This window comes from Ochotona princeps, chromosome 6 (assembly GCF_030435755.1).
Source record: "Ochotona princeps isolate mOchPri1 chromosome 6, mOchPri1.hap1, whole genome shotgun sequence".
NCBI lineage: Eukaryota > Metazoa > Chordata > Mammalia > Lagomorpha > Ochotonidae > Ochotona > Ochotona princeps.
The window spans coordinates 24,122,921-24,138,709 of record NC_080837.1 but is presented as its reverse complement, the minus strand read 5'-3'; the positions used below and the strand labels follow the sequence as shown (position 1 = coordinate 24,138,709).

The following is a 15,789-nucleotide window of genomic DNA, read 5'->3' as shown; positions in this document are numbered from 1 at the left end:
GACACAGGGACCCGGTAGTGGATGGGTGGTGTGTGGGGGTGTCTGAAAACCCGAAACCACACTGCTCTGTTGTGGTTCGAGAGCAGGGGGTGTCCTTTCTTCTTCATTCGGCTCGGCATCGAATTTGACCACCATCACCTACTCCTAGAGCGGCTGGAGGCTGCTGGGTTCCTCCTCCCCACACGTGCACCTTCTGTGCCCAGCGCAGCTCTAGCTTCCCCGGGTCGAAGCCTCCGGGCCCAGCTGACGGCGGCCTCCGGGGACGGCAATCTTCGGTGCCCCGAGGCCTCGGACTCCCGCTGCGTCCCCGTTGCTCAGCTTCGGAGCCCAAACCCCGACGAGACAAGCCCGAGGAGGCGTCGGGGTGCCCGGCTTTGCCACTCCCGGGGGTCGGGGGGCCACTCGAAGCGTCCTCGGCGGGCAGCGCGGCCCCACTTCCCCGAGGTGCTTGCGCACGTAGCCCGCCCCTCCCCGTCCGCCCGCCGGCCCGGACTCCGACCCGCCTCCCCAGACCGCGGGCTTTGTCCACCGGCCGCGCCGCGGCCCCTCCCCGTTCCCGCCGGCTCCTCCCCGCCCCCTCCGCCAGCCCCACTTCCTCGGCGCAGGCGGCGGGAGCGCGTCGGGGACGAAGGGGTTAACTCGGGGCTCTTCCCGGCGCGGAGGGATCCGGAGGCGAGCCGAGCGCGGTGCTGAGGCCGCCTCAGCGAAAAAAATGTCCGCCTGAGGAGACCCACAAGTTCTATTCGGGGGGACCGCCAGCCCGCCCCGGGAGGAAGGGGCGGCCAGGCCCGAGAGCCGCCTGCCCCGCCCGGACCCGAGTGCCCGTGCGGGCCGAAGTGAACTGAGCAGCCGGCAGTGCAAGAGGAAACCCGGACCCGCTCTCCCGGCCAAAGTGAACTTTAATCGAGGTGGTTGGATGCGGAGACGGGGCGGCAGGTAACTGCGGGCTGGAGAGCGGGAGGGGAACGGTGCTGGGGCTCTCGGGGGGCGCCCTCGCCGCGTCTCCGGCGGAGCTGGGGCGCCGCGGGGCCCGCGCCTCAACTCCGCGTCCCTTTGTACGAGCGCCGGAGCCGGGGGACCCTGCAAGTTGGGGAGCGGAGCGGGGCGGAGGCGCGAGTCGCGGGCGGCCAGGCCCGCGGGCGGCGCGCTCGGCCTGCGCGCCCCGCTCGGCCCCCGGCTCGGGCCGGAGCTCCTGCTCCCGGGGCGGCGCGGCGGAGCGGGCGGCTGCAGCCTCGGAGCCGGGCTCATTGTTCGGCTGGTCCGGGGCAGGGCAGCAAAAGTGGGAGGAGACCGAGGCGAGGGGAGCAGGACGGCGGGCGAGAGCCACACTAGTTGTGGACATTTCTGTTTTCTGTTTCCAAACGCCCCCTGGACGCTCCCGGGGGTGCTTTGTGATCCCCCGCCTCCCACCTCAGCCCGGGCCGGCGAGGGGACGTCCGGGCTGCGGCGGCCGCGGCCGCGGGCCTGCGAGCGGCGCGTTCCCTGCAACTTGTCAGTTCTATTGTTGCCGAGCGAGTGAGTCACTTCGCATCTCCCCGTCGTCCGCGGCTCCCCGCTCGCTGGACCGCCGAATCGCCCCCCTCACTCCGCCCCTCGAGCCCCCCGGCCCGGGCCAGGCCCGGCGGCGCGGAGCTTGGGGGCGCCGGGCCGGGGTGGGGGGCAGGGACGGGCTCGGAAACTTGCGGGAGAGCGGCGAGTTGCGGGAGATCCGCCGTGGCGCTCTCGGGCCGCGCGGAGGAACGCGTGGATTTGCAGCCCCGGCGCGGGCGCGGAGCCCTCCCGCACCCCCTGCTCACGCCGCGGTGGGAACGAGTTGGGGTGATTGGAAGTCAGCCCGACGTCCCCCTCCCCCCAGTGCTGCTCCCCCTCCCCCAGTCCGCCTCCCCCTCACGCCCTCTGGGCCTCGGTGGGCGCTCGCTGAGCCTGTTTCCTCTGCCCTAGGACCTGTTAGAAGTGGCCGAAGATGAATCCCCAGCAGCAACGCATGGCCGCTATAGGGACCGACAAGGAGCTGAGCGACCTGCTGGACTTCAGCGCGGTAGGAGAGCTTCTCACGGGGTCTCGGGGTTGACGAGAAAAGAGCAAGAGTAGGGGGAAAGCGGGGTGGGAGAATGGGCTGCGGGAACACACCCGTCTGGTTTGGGGCGGTCGTTCCCAGGGCTGCAGTCCAGCGCCCCCAAGTTGGACACCTGAACTTTGATGTAATGTCTAGACTTGTAGATTTCAAACTTTAATGCCAGAGGGGTCTTTTGATTTAACTGGTTGGAAGGAGAACATTGTGATCCATGGGCTTAGGTTGAGTTACCCTTTGACCCTGATGATGAGTAGATTTCGGACTTAATGGGGAGGGGGAAGAGGGAGGGTGAACCCTCCCCCTCCACACTCCTCGCCATTTCCCTACTCAAGATCTGATACGGTTAAAGGTACCTGACAGATGTGAGCTGCAGGAAAACTAGTGTGGGGCTAGAATGTCCATACTTTAGAGCAGAGTACTTTAAGGAATCTTTGCCGCTGTGTGTTTGTGTGTGTACTGCACCTCTGTTCTCAGCATTGAAAATGACTGGAAAATACTTGTGACAACCCAAAGGCCAAGTAATCCTGTTTTTAGTCGGATGCGATTTATTAAGTGCTGCTAGGAGGCAAGGCCGTAACTGCTTTTATACGACTTTCCTGTAGTCCTATGCGGAACGCTGATATGGTCCTTACTGTGTGTGGAAATCTCCTTGGATGTGTATCCATGTGTGTGTTAACTAGCATTAACGAGACTCAGTTAGTTGTAAAATAATAATGATGGTTAAACGTTTTCTGTCTAAACTTAATGGTCTTGGAATCTATTCAGAACAGCATGTAGTTAGGTTTTCCAAACGGTGTTAGCAAATAGCACTCGGTGTGTGCGTCCTTTTGTGCCTGAATGTATCTGGGAGCTTTCAGCTTCCCTGTGAAATCGAGTGACTAACTGATGGCCCTTGGTGGGTTCTGTTTGTAAGCAGACTAGGATTACAGGATTGACATACTTTTGGGTTATTTTGCAGATGTTTTCCCCACCCGTTAATAGTGGGAAAACCAGACCAACCACCCTGGGAAGCAGTCAGTTCAGCGGATCAGGTAAGATGATGGCCACAAACAGGTTAATGTTTTGGTTCTGTGATACATTTATTAGTGAATTATCAAGCATTTTAGTATCTTTCTTCATACCATTCTTTTATGTATCAAACTAAGATTATGAGTAACAAAAGTCCCTCATGGGAGTTTACACTGAAAATCCATTGATATAAGAATTTCAGTGTGAATTTAAAAGTGTTCTGTTTTTCATTGATTTTTTAAAGTTGAGTATTGTTTTATTTGAGTGTAAGGAGTTTTATCATACCTGTACTGTTAAATACCAGAAGAAAATGTTCTGTAGTCTGTATTTTAAAAAGTTTATTTAATATATTTAAAATTTTTCTGATCAACATTGTTAAACCTTCATTTCTAAAAAATTGGTCAAGCATTATCGTTGAATATCTGTATGAAAAGTGGCTTGAGTTGAGCATCAGTTGCTAAGATCTTACAAGATTGCCGTCCTTCAGAAATCTGTAGGAGATGGAGAGCTTTGTGGAAAGGTGTTTAAAATGTTTGAAATGGATAGGAAACTAGGTTTATTTTTAAATGATACATTTTAGATGACTGAAATTTATCCTGTCTTCCTATCATATTAGTGTAAAGGAAGATGGCTGTTGTCCCACTAGTGCCATCTTTCCATTTCTTTTGATAGAATTATTCCATTATTGAAAAAATATTTATATTAAGTATGCAATTTTTTGTTTTTGTAGCTTTTCAATACTAAAGAGTAGGCATTCTAGAAACTCATTTTGCTGCATAAGGTTGTGATAGTTCATTCCTTAATACTTAAGGAATAATACTTAAGTATTATTATTAAGTAATAATACTTAATACTTAGAGGGATCTAAAAAAACTATGTTAACATCATCTTGAGAAAATCAACTGTCAAGCTTTTTGGGTGAAACTCCGCAACTCTTTATTTTATTGTAGTAAAATGGTAGTTCATTTCTTAAAATACTGTCAAAGTAAGGTGAATTTCATAACCAGTTTAGCAGTTTATTCTACTTTATAGTTTAAAAAGTTTCTGTTTAAAAATGAATGCTAATTTAATTTACTAAATTTATTTATAATTATGAAATTATGATTTGTGGGGATTTTAATTAGTATTAAGGTTTATGTTATCCTTGATTAAAAGGATATCATGAAATGTTAGTTAAACCCCAGTTTTCTTGCTTCTCCTCACATTGATTAGTGATCATTTTAAAGTTGTTACTCTTGATGGTCAGAGAAGACAGTCGCTAGATTCTAAAAGAGGGTAATGCCCCTTTACTGGTGTTATAGTAAGTCTCTGTTTTTCAAGTATTAACTCATTCTTAGGAACTTTGATATTTGTTTTGTTGATGAACATTGAGGTTGGTGTTTTGGGCTTGATTTTAACCTAAATTGTGGAAGATATATTTAACTGGATACTCATTGATAGTAAGTACATGAATTTCAGAAATTCGCTCAGAAATGTTTTCTTTTTCTACAGTAAGAGCATCTGCATTTGCAAGTACTTCACTTTTAGCTATAATTTATGTATTTATGTATGAAATTCCGATGGATGTCAAGTGTGCTATTGGGGCATTTGTTGGAATTCTTTCAGTAGGTTGCATTACACAAAGAAAGAAATTATTTTGTGTGTTACAGGAGTTGTAGAATTTGATTCTTTGAAATCTAGAATTTCTAGTTTTAAAACTGCTAGATTTGTATTCATTGGAAGTGTGAACTGAAATACTTGTATTTAGTGGACTTAGCAGTATTTGCATAACTTGTTTCAAATACCAGAAAAATTATAATTAGAAAAAGGTGTGCCCTTTAGTAATTAATGGATTCAAATTTTGAAAGAAAATGGCATGTGATTATTTTATATCAAAGTTTAGTAGTTCACGTGGTTTCCTAATAATTGTTTCTTGAAATATTTAAGAGGAAGTATGAAGTAAATTGTTTGATCTGTATGAGTATACTTTGTATCCTTTGTTGATATTTGAGTAATTTCTGCCCCTTTTTTAGGATATTATGACAGATATAGTAATGCTTATTTTTTCTGACATTTCCTTTTGAGGAGTTACTGTGAATTGTGTAAAGTGTGTTCTTATTTTGTTTTTGGTCTTTGGAGTCACATTTCTGAGACCTCATGCCTTTTGTCTTGTGAGAACTGTATTTACTTACTTATTTATCTTTTTTGAGAATGACAATTTTACAGTGGACTATTTTGGTGAGAAATAATACTTTTAGGTTTTTGTTTGCTAGAAACATGCAATATGCTGCAGTGTGTGGTGTGATTTTTTTTTATTTCTTAAGCAAAATAGATAACATGACTTTATCAATAGTTAGACTGGAAAAGATGGAAGTTTATTCACTTATCTTGAGGCATCTATTTCAGTTTATTTCTTGAAGGTGTTAATTTTCCTAGCCTTATGATAAGACTGAATTTATCCACTTGGTATGAAAGGCTCTGTCAGATGTTCTTCCGATGACCTTGTGAGAAGGGTTGTTTTTTGTAGGAGTGAAAGGTGCAGCACTGTTTCAGGGTGTATGGAAGAAGAACTTGTTGAAAAGACTGAGAAAATGGAAATGATTGAAGGGGTTAAATCCACTGTCCCCCAGCTTTAAGTTTGAGTATGTCAGTCTAAACTGATTTGATGTTTAAATTTTTAGTAGATTATATGTTGCAGGATGTCTGCACGTTTCTTTTGTTGGCTTTTGAATCCAAGTAATAAATGTTGGAGGGAATGGGATATTGTTTTGTAGGCCATCTGTATATATTCAGTGTGTCTCTGATACTACTAGAAAGTCACTTTAACTAGCAAGTAAAGGTTTATTTTTTGTTAAATCAATCGTGTTCAAGACTTTTGGAAATAATTTTAAGAAGTTATTTTTAGCTCTTGATTTTTTAAAAGGAACTCAGGTTTTCATTTTTCAGTTACTGATCGATTTTTAGGGAGTAGAAATTTTTCACACAGAGATTTTTTTTGAGCTTATTGATGGAGGGCCAGAAAAATGATTTTTATCATTAAATTGCTTTTCAGTAGTTTTAAAAATTAAAGTTAAAAAATTTATTTTTATTTACTTGAAAGGCAGACTTACAGAGAGAAGGGAAGAGAAACAAACTGAAAGATCTTGTGTTCATCAGTTCATTCTCCAAATGATCTCAAGGATGGGAGTGGGCCAGACTGAAGATGGGAGCCGTCCTGGTCCCCCAGGTGGGCTATGGACTTCGCATTGGAGCTGTGCCCTGCTGCTTTCCCACGCGCGTTCGCAGGGTGCTGATTGGAAGTGAGACAGCTGGTAGAGGAACCTGCACCCATGGGTTAACCTAGTACACCATAATGCTGGCCTCTAAATTACACTTTTTGTTTTGAAATAATTGTAGATTCATATCCAGCTGTGGAAATACTATCTACCCTTTTACCCAGTTTCCTGCAGTGCTTATATCTTGCAAAACTATAGGTACAATATCACAGCCAGGTTAGTGATGGTGATAACAATGAAAACCAAAAACTACCTTATCCCATGCATTCTTGGCATTACTGTTTTGTAACTATTGTAATTAAAAAAGTAAATCTGTGGTAAGATTATTAAATATCTACTCTGTAAACTCATCTTCTTAAGCATTTTCACATTGCTTACACATTCCAAGAAAAAATACCCTAAAAATTTAAAGTGTGTGTGTGTACGTTTATTTAAAACAGCATACATATGTTCATTGCCTAGGGTTTTATAAATTAGAAGTCTGCCGCTGCACAGATTCAGGAGAGTAAGATTAAGGTGTCAATATGTCCAGGGTTTTAAAACTCAAGTGCAGTAGACATAGGAATTGTGCTTTTAGGGTTATGAGTATCGTGGGTCATGTTATGTATCTATCAGTTGAAATTTATACTAATTTGAAGTGATATACACTTGTTAAAAATGATAGAGATGGAACCATATTGCCTATATGCTGTGGCTTGTATGTGGTAATTAATAAAGTAATTAATGATAGTATCTTCAGAGTCAGCAGGCATGTAGGGATAAGTGCTGTATTTTAGATCATTATGATCTGCTAAGGTAAAGTTAAGTAGTGGACTAATTTTTTGGAGACTATGCATTTAAAAATATAAACTTGAAAAGTAGTGAAGTTAAGAGACAATATTATAATTATACATAATTTGTGCTTTTCGAAACAGTTTTATTATGTTTCTTTAAGTAGTCATGGCCTATGGGTATGAAAAAATTTGACTAGACTACCATATGTTGGAGACTTGTTTATTGTAATAAAGTGAGGTGTACCCTGTAACTTACTTTCTATTTGTTTTCATTAAGTTTAAATTCAAATTCAGGTTTCTCTTTCAGCTATTTGATTATCTTCTTTAAATTTGTAAGTAATTCTCTTAGAATGGGATAAAAATAAATATATTTAATGTTCAACCTAAACAGTTATTTTCACATTTCAGTTTTTTCTTCTAAATTTATTTACTTGAAGGGTGAGTTAAAGAGAGTGGTAGAGAGCTATCATCCCACTAGTTCATTCTCTAGGTGGCCACACTGACCAAGACTGAGCCAGGCCAAAGCCAGCGGCTTCGAGTTTCTTCTGGGTCTCCTACGTGGGTGCAGGGGCCCAACCACTTGGGCCATCTGCTGCTGCTTTCCTAGATGCTTTTGCAGGGAACTGGATTGGAAGTAGAACACCCATGACTCAAACTGGTGCCCATATGGGATACCAGTGTTATAGGCAGCAGCTTTACGTGCTGTGCTGCAACACCAGCTCCACACATTTCAGGTTTTACTGAGCCCATGCAGAAGGCGCTGTTAATTAAAGCCAGATAGTCTTTTCTGTTCTTCTGAAGTTTTATCTAGAAAGTGATCTTAATGTTGAAAACTTTTTGAGAGGCCTTTTGAATAAAAACAAACAAAAAGGAGGGTAGTTCTGGACAATTTTTGCAATGACTTTAAGAAATTATCTGATATCATGGATGTACTCCTGGAGTGGTGCCAGGGACGTTGATTGTGCGTTATGGAGGAATTAGCTGTTAGTGTTTAGGTACTAGAAAAAGGAGAGTGTGTCTTTGCTCCTGAAAAGTAGTAGGAGTATCATTATTTTAAATCATGCTTTCAAGTTACATTATTTTCCCCCTTTTCCTACATTTGTTACATCATGATATATTTATCAGAAAGGTGGGCCTATAGTGGTGAAATCACTGTGCCGTTGTAATAACTTGGGGCAAATAGTAGAAGGGTGGATTAGGCAGGGAAGACGGGGAGGTCAGGGATGATTCCCTATGCATGTAAATCTATATCAAGGGGAAAAATAAATCTTTGTAAAAAACTGTTTAATAGTGCTGCTTTTGAATGTCACTTGATTATGGTTTTGGGTGAGAAAGTTGAAATTGCAAATGTGTCATGTTCACATTAAGGAATTGAGTAGTCAGACATTTAAATATATTAGTTTAAAAGACTTATGAATGATATTCTGGTTTGTTAAATAGTTAAGCCCTATGTGCTCTCATTTTTATCAGTTAACCACATATTTATTTAGTTTCTACTTTGTGTAGGCTGCCGGAAAATGCATTTAGGAAAATGGCAAATGGAGATCATTGCCACAGAAAATGAAGACATTTATTTATGTGGAAGATAAACTGTAAAATTGTTAGATAAATTTCTGTAATGTAAGAAATAAAGACAACTGCATGTTAATGTAGTTAGATTTGAGTCCATAAGAATAAGGTGTGCTTAAGAGTCCCATTAAGGAAAACTCGAAAGGGTTAAATCTGAAGTTGAGGAGAGGAGGAGGCTGAATTGGGAAGAAGAGCAGGTATGCAAAAGCATGAGGAAAGACTTGGAAGTGGGAATGTCACCTATACAATTCAGGGAAAGAGAAGATGGCTTTTATTGATCACCACTGTTGAATTCCTGGAGGACGCTTAGACACTGTTTTCTGAAGATTGGCTGCATAGGTTCAAATGCTGATACTTCAACACCTTCGCTGGGAAATCTTGCACAAAGTACTTTTTTTGTGCTTTTATGTCTTAACTTGTGAGAAAGGACTTCAAGTAGTGAGTATCCACTAAAGGTTGTTAGTAGTGTCAAGTGATTTAAAGCTGCTAGAGTAGTTATGGAGGAATTAGCTGTTAGTGTTTAGGTACTAGAAAAAGGAGCGTGTGTATTTATATAGGAGACATCTCTGTTAATCTAGGGTGAGCTGATTAAGCTTTGGATTTGTAGTAGGAAGTAAAAAATACTAAGAAGAAAGGATTGGTTGAATTTGAGGTTAGATTTCTGTATGTACAAGAAAAATGACTCAAGGTTGTGGTTGTGGCATGACTGGAGTGTGATAGTGCTGAAAATAATAAAGATGCTAAATTGTTCTGAGCATTTTAAGGTTCATTTATTGATGAAGGAAGAGGGCTGTGAGAGGAGTTTATAATATTGGTTTAAGAAATACTATCCTTTTGCTTATAAAAATGACATAGCCATAATTAAAAAAATTGAAGAACAAAATGCAAGGGGAGAAAAACCTCTCATTTTTTTCTTTTCTTTTTTTTTTCTTGATTTTTAATTGGAAGGTCAGATTATAGAGAGAAGGTGTGACAGAAAGATCTTCCATCTGCTGGTTTGCTCCCCAAGTGGCTGCAATGGCCAGAGCTGAGCTGATCCGAAGCTAGAAGCTTCTCTGAGTCTTCCATGCGGGTGCAGGGTCCTAAGGCATTGGGCCATCCTACACTGCTCTCCCAACCACAAGCAGGGAGCTGGATGGGAAGTGGAGCAGCTGGCGCCCCTATGGGATCCTGGAGCATGTGAGGCGAGGACTTTAGCCACGAGGCTATCATGCTGGGCCAAACCCCTAATTTCTTTACCTGGAGAAAATTTTGTGTGTTGATTTTATTTCCTTTTAGTCCTTTTTCCCCTCTGGATTGCAAATTTGAGAGCTTAATAATACTTTGATTTTATTGCCTACTTTTTAATTTCCTTTGCAGTTCTATCATGGGCAAATGTTTTCTCATGATAGTGAAGATTCTTTAAACTTAGTTTAAAATTGTTACATACTGTTAATGAATGGATACAGTAGAACTTAAGTCACTTCTCTTATTACTTGACATTCAGGAGTTCTGTTTGTTAATTTTTTTATATTATAAATAACATGAGCTAGAACACCTGTTTTGTTAGGGATATTATTACTTGTCTTTTGGTCTCTTTTGAGTAGGAGATGTAGAATTTTCCTGTGTGCTTACAAGTTACAGATAAGGCTAAGGTGAATGTGTACCTTCGGGAAGTGAACTCAGAAGAAAATAAATTACACTATGGATTAATATCAGTGATGGGATTACAATGACTTGTATGATGTGAAACTGTCATTTTTTATTTACACATATGAGTGGAATACATGTAGTGCACATTTATATTTGTATATAAAGGGGTTGTAGTGGTGACTGGAGGAATTTCTGTCGTTTTTTGACCTGTGCTTCTTGAAATGGAGTGTAATTTAATTGAAGTCTTGTCAGTGAGAGAGCCCTTGAATTCCTAACTTATATGAGAATAGTAGTAGAAGGAGCTCTGCTTAGGAGCTGGACAGTTGGGTTGGAATCAGTGTTCTGAAACTTGACTAGCCTGGGTTGCTCCAGGCAAGTCATTTAAATCATCTCATCTGAACCATGTTTTTCTCATTTGCGATAAGTGTAATAGTGTGTACCTTGAGAATCCTTGTAAAGATAAACTATATGTTGCCTACTACATAATTGCCATTATATTGTGGTGCCTTCCGAAGTAATCTAGTGGTGATATTAACAATAGTTACTGTAACCAGTGCTTATTGAATTATTATTTACTTGGCATTGTGTTGGGCAATTTATAGGCATTACCTCATTCTCCTTAGATGAATTTTTTAAGTATATATGCTGCCGAAGCGAGCACTTTTTTTTTTAAGATTTATTTTTGTTAGAAAGGGAGATTTACAGAGAGAAAGATCTTTGATCCTCTGGTTCACTCTCTCTAAAGTGGCTGAAATGGCCAGAGCTGAACTGATCAGGAGCCAGGAGCCCGGCGCTTTTTCTGGGCCTCTCACGTGGGTGCAGAGTCCCAAGGCTTTGGGCCGTCCTCTGCTGCTTTCCCAAGCCACAAGCAGGGAGCTGGCTGGGAAGTGGAGCTGGCTGGACATGAACCAGTGCCCATATGGGATCCTGGTGCTTGCAAGGCGAGGATTTAGCCACCAAGACATTGCATGGAGCCCAGAATGAAATGTTATGTCTGGTGGTGTAGACAAGGGCACCGTATCAAGCTTACCTTTTAGTGCTGTAACACTGTAGATACAGTGAAACCTCTAAAAATTATCAAGCTTGAGAGCAGTTTGGGCAGGTCATCAGAAACTGAAGAACCATACTTTTTTTGTTAGTTGGCTTCTTCCTGTTTTAAAGGTAGCTGTTGTGGAATGTGGGAAGGTAAAATGTGTGTGCCTTTGGAAACCCTCTTCCGTGCTTCCCCTGTTAGATGTAGTGTTTTCCCTGAAGTCTCTAGCTACATGAGATCCTCTCTGGAGTGAGGTAACTTAGTAAGTGAATATAAAAATGATAGGACCTGAAGGAGGAGACTGGGAGCAGGGCAGCTCCACTTTTTTTTTTTTTAAACCCCAAGAAGGAACAGAAACTCTCATGTAGCCTGAAGCAATATATTGCAAGTGAATTAAAAAAAAGTCATTTTAAAAGTTCAGGTACATTTTGCACCTTTCTACATAATACAATTTTATTTGTTATAAAATGAATATTTTCACTAATTGTCAAGTGAGACTGAAGTTCCAGAGATGCGTCATATTTAGTTTGTGTGGTTAGCTTTCTCCTGTTTTCTGTCCTTGGTGGTAGCAGCTGGAGGTGGATTTTGGCTGTACATCCTTAGGGATGAGCCCAGCTCTGGAGTGTACCCTTTAGCTCTCCTGATCTGTTTCTGTGCCTTTTTTTGTTCTTACAGAAGTCTGTAAAATGGGATTATTGCATTAAGGAAAAAATGGTTTTCGTAGGGGAGCAATTCTAATTTTTGTAAAGTGAAGCATAGATTTGCTAATAATATGGCTATTAGATAATCCTGTAATGGTTTAAATATACTTTTAAGAAGAAAATGTGTTTACATCAAGAAATTTTTTGATTGCTCGATGGTTAAAATGTGCTGCCATTATTTCCAGGTTAAAAATATGCTCTCATAGAGATCACGGTGAGTCATCTGAACTACTATGAGCTGCTTGGAGGCTAAAAGATCACATATAATTATCACACAGAAAAAAACAGATTAGTGATTAGTGGCTAATTTTTATTGCATCAGATGGTGACTCAGGGACGGAAACCTTCAAAGTAGCAAAACAGTTCAGATAAGGTACAGGAGAAAAATATTATTTCCCCCCTTTTAAAAAACGATCACTACTGTGTCTTAATATAGTTTTGGTTATTAAAATTGGAAAAAATTGGTTCACAATGCCATTTTTCCAGCCCTATTTTGGGTATTAGGAACATGAATCAATTTGGATTGAGGAGTTTGTCTGATTATGTGGTAATGATGAAAAGATCATTTTAGTTGTTTTTAGTGGAAGTCTGGAGGTGATCTCCCTCCAGATTCTTTGATGCATTTGTAGTTTTGTCAGTGAGCTCTTCGGAGGCTTCCTAAATGAGGAGTATCAGTTGATAGTTGCTCTTTCACTGCTTCATTTGTGGCTAATGTAGAGAATACAGATCAGGACGCCTGTAATCAGTGACCAGAATGTGAGCTGTGTGTGTGTTGATGGAGCACACAGGAATCCCTTCCAGAAGGGGATTTCTGAGTGCACGTTGTTTTGAGCTTGTTGATAATAAATAGTAGGTGTTTTTGTGCTACTCAAGAGGTGAAAATGTTATGCTCACTTTGGATTTGTGGCAGGAGCATAAATGAGTTCAGAGAATTTGAGTTAAGTTTGCCATTCATAGACGTGGGTTGGAAATTTGACATCTCTTGTTAGCAGATCCTTTTAGGTTTTTGCTGCCTGGAAGCCCTACCAGCTGTATCTAAATCACTTTGTCATCTGGCCAAGGCCCATTTGCTTTTGTTGTTTTTATGCTCAAATTTTGGAAAATATTTTTGATTGTTGTTTTGAAGAAAGTTAAAGGGAAAAGTTGTTTCTAGTTGAATTTCTCAGTAGGAACATACAGACAGCTTGAATTGATTATAACTTTCCAACTAGGCAGATAATTGAGCTATTTCAAGATTTATTTTAGATATGTAAGCATAGCCTAATTCTTTTTAATCTAGATTATAGCATATTTATTTGGTAATAACCCCTTTTCTTTGCCAAAGATTCACAATCGTTTAGCTGTAATTTGGGAATCCAAGAAAATCTAAAGCATATTTTTTTTTCCTAAATTCAGTATAGACTTGATGGCATAATCTGATCTTACCTGAAGAGAAGCCATTGGCATTCTTTATCCTCCTATTTACTGTAATAGGTGCTTGAGTGGTTACTGTATTTTTATTTTTATTTTTAAAAATTTTTTTAAAGATTCATTTTTATTACAAAGTCAGATATACAGAGAGGAGGAGAGACAGAGAGGAAGATCTTCCGTCCGATGATTCACTCCCCAAGTGAGCCGCAACGGGCTGGTGCTGTGCCGATCCGATGCCGGGAACCAGGAACCTCTTCCGGGTCTCCCACGCAGGTGCAGGGTCCCAATGCATTGGGCTGTCCTCAACTGCTTTCCCAGGCCACAAGCAGGGAGCTGGATGGGAAGTGGAGCTGCCGGGATGATTACAATATTTTTAAAATCTGAAAAACCAAGTTTTACTTTTCTTCCTCATGGATTTTAAAAAAGATATTACAGATACCTACCTTAACCATATTTTCCAGGTTTTGTTTTCAGTAAGAATTCGGTTTTTTTATTTTTTAAAGGGTTATTTGCTTTTATTGGGAAGGCAAATTTATAGAGATAAGGAGAGATGGAGAAGGAAAGATCTGCTGTCTGCTGGTTCACTCCCCAAATGGCTGCATTTGTCAGAGCTAAGCCAATCCGAAGCCAGGAGCTTCTTTCATGTCTCCCACGTGGGTGCAAGGTCCTGAGAACTTGGGACATCATTCTCTGTCTTCCCAGGCCATAAACAGGGAGCTGAATGAGTAGTGAAACAGCTGGGACACAAACTAGTGCTGTACACAGGATGCCATCACTTCGAGATGGAGAATTAGCCTGTTGAACAATGGCATTGGCCCCAAGAGTTCTGTTTTTCAGCTCAATGTGAGTTTCTGGATTAAAGGTCTAGATAGAGACTATTATTTCAAATGAAGAAGCTAAATTTCAGTGAACCTTTTTATATTAATGAAATTCTCCTTGGAATATAGGTTATTCAGGCTGAACTTTGGGTTGTTGTTCCATTGATTTTGGGAATGGAGTTCTCATTGGAGGACTGATTACTTTTCTCGTCTTTGGGAGCAAAGAGTGTACTAAGGTTTCTTTGGTCAGTTAAGCCTGCAAGGGCATTTTTAAGAGTATACAGAGCTAAAGAAAAAAAAAAAAGAAAAAAAAAAGAAGTATACGGAGCTTGGGGAGTTGATTCATCGGATGGAAGATCTTCCTCTCTGTCTTTCCTCTCTGTGTATCTTACTGTCCCATAAAAATAAATCTTTAAAAAAAAAGTATAGTCAGGACAGGAGAATTATCATTTTTGTGTGTGTATAAACATATAAATATGTTTGTATGTATATCTGGTATTACGTATAATAGCCTGTGATAGGAGACTTCAACCATGACTATGCCTATGCCTGTTTTGAATTTTGTACCTGAGACCAGAGGGAAAATCTTACCAAACCCAGTCACCTTTTTAAAGGAAAAGTAGAAGTACTTTTTTTAATATGAGAGAGAAAAAAAGACTTTTTAATGAATTTTATACTTTTTACCAGGGGAAAATTTATATAGACTAGTAACATTTTCGTTAAAAACAAGTTGTGACTCCAGTGAGTATGTGAAATTTTTTTCAGGAGCCTGCCATTAGTTCACTCCCACCACTTTTCCACACCGACTGTTACAGTAGTACTGAATCTGCTATAGAGTCTGTTTTGGAAGACAGACCAGAGAAATCATCCTAACTTTTCTTGTTGCTTTGCAAGTCTTTTCTGCGAAGTTCCCCCAGAGTTCTAAGAACCATGATAGAAAGTTGAATAATTAAATCCACTTTAAGTTTCTTAGGGTTTTGAGATACTGTGTTCCAGGAGAACAAAGCGGGCCATACAGCTAGAATCTGTTATACAGTCCCGCTTTTAAGGTTAAAAGCTGTGCCGTAGTGAGCAAACTGCATGTTCGCATTGGGTTTGTCCCTGGAGGCTTGCAGAGCAAGTTGTAATAGCAATAGGACTTTGCCCAGTGAATGATAGGGGAAAGAGGAGGAGTCTTATTATTTAAAAAAAAAATCAATAATGATAAAAGTACTTGATAAATATTTACTCATAGGCCATTTACTTCATGATTCTTGTAGGAAGTTGGTAACTGTTCCTTTTACAGAGGAAATAGAGAAATCAACAGTGATACACATTTGTCTGTGGTTTCTTGTTGCCCCTCAGAAGTAGCAAACTGATGAGTTATAGTTGCACCTGTGCTGATACTAATCTACACTATAGCCCGTTGGGTCTTGAGGAAGAATTTAATATCTCTAGAAATCTTTAAAATTTGTTTTTGTGACAAGTAGTCTTAATGGTTTAATGTTGATATTTTCTGAGAGTGCTTCAAGGTTTAT

General features: G+C 41.2%; 1 protein-coding gene across 9 annotated transcripts in view; it reads left to right on the top strand.

The window, feature by feature from the left end:
* Positions 1-651: 651 nt before the first annotated feature.
* The window catches only part of TCF12 (transcription factor 12), a 336,770-nt gene continuing 321,632 nt past the window's right edge, over positions 652-15,789 (top strand). For 2 of the 9 annotated variants that reach the window (XM_004578054.4, XM_058665795.1), the window contains exons 1-3: positions 656-936; positions 1,942-2,038; positions 3,033-3,105. In XM_004578054.4, the coding sequence (XP_004578111.1) occupies positions 1,964-2,038; positions 3,033-3,105 (148 nt within the window). In that variant the 5' untranslated portion in view covers positions 656-936; positions 1,942-1,963. Of the gene's footprint in view, positions 937-1,378; positions 1,516-1,941; positions 2,039-3,032; positions 3,106-15,789 lie in introns of those variants that run through there. The other 7 variants (XM_036495661.2, XM_058665796.1, XM_058665794.1 and 4 more) reach the window with 7 other exon arrangements.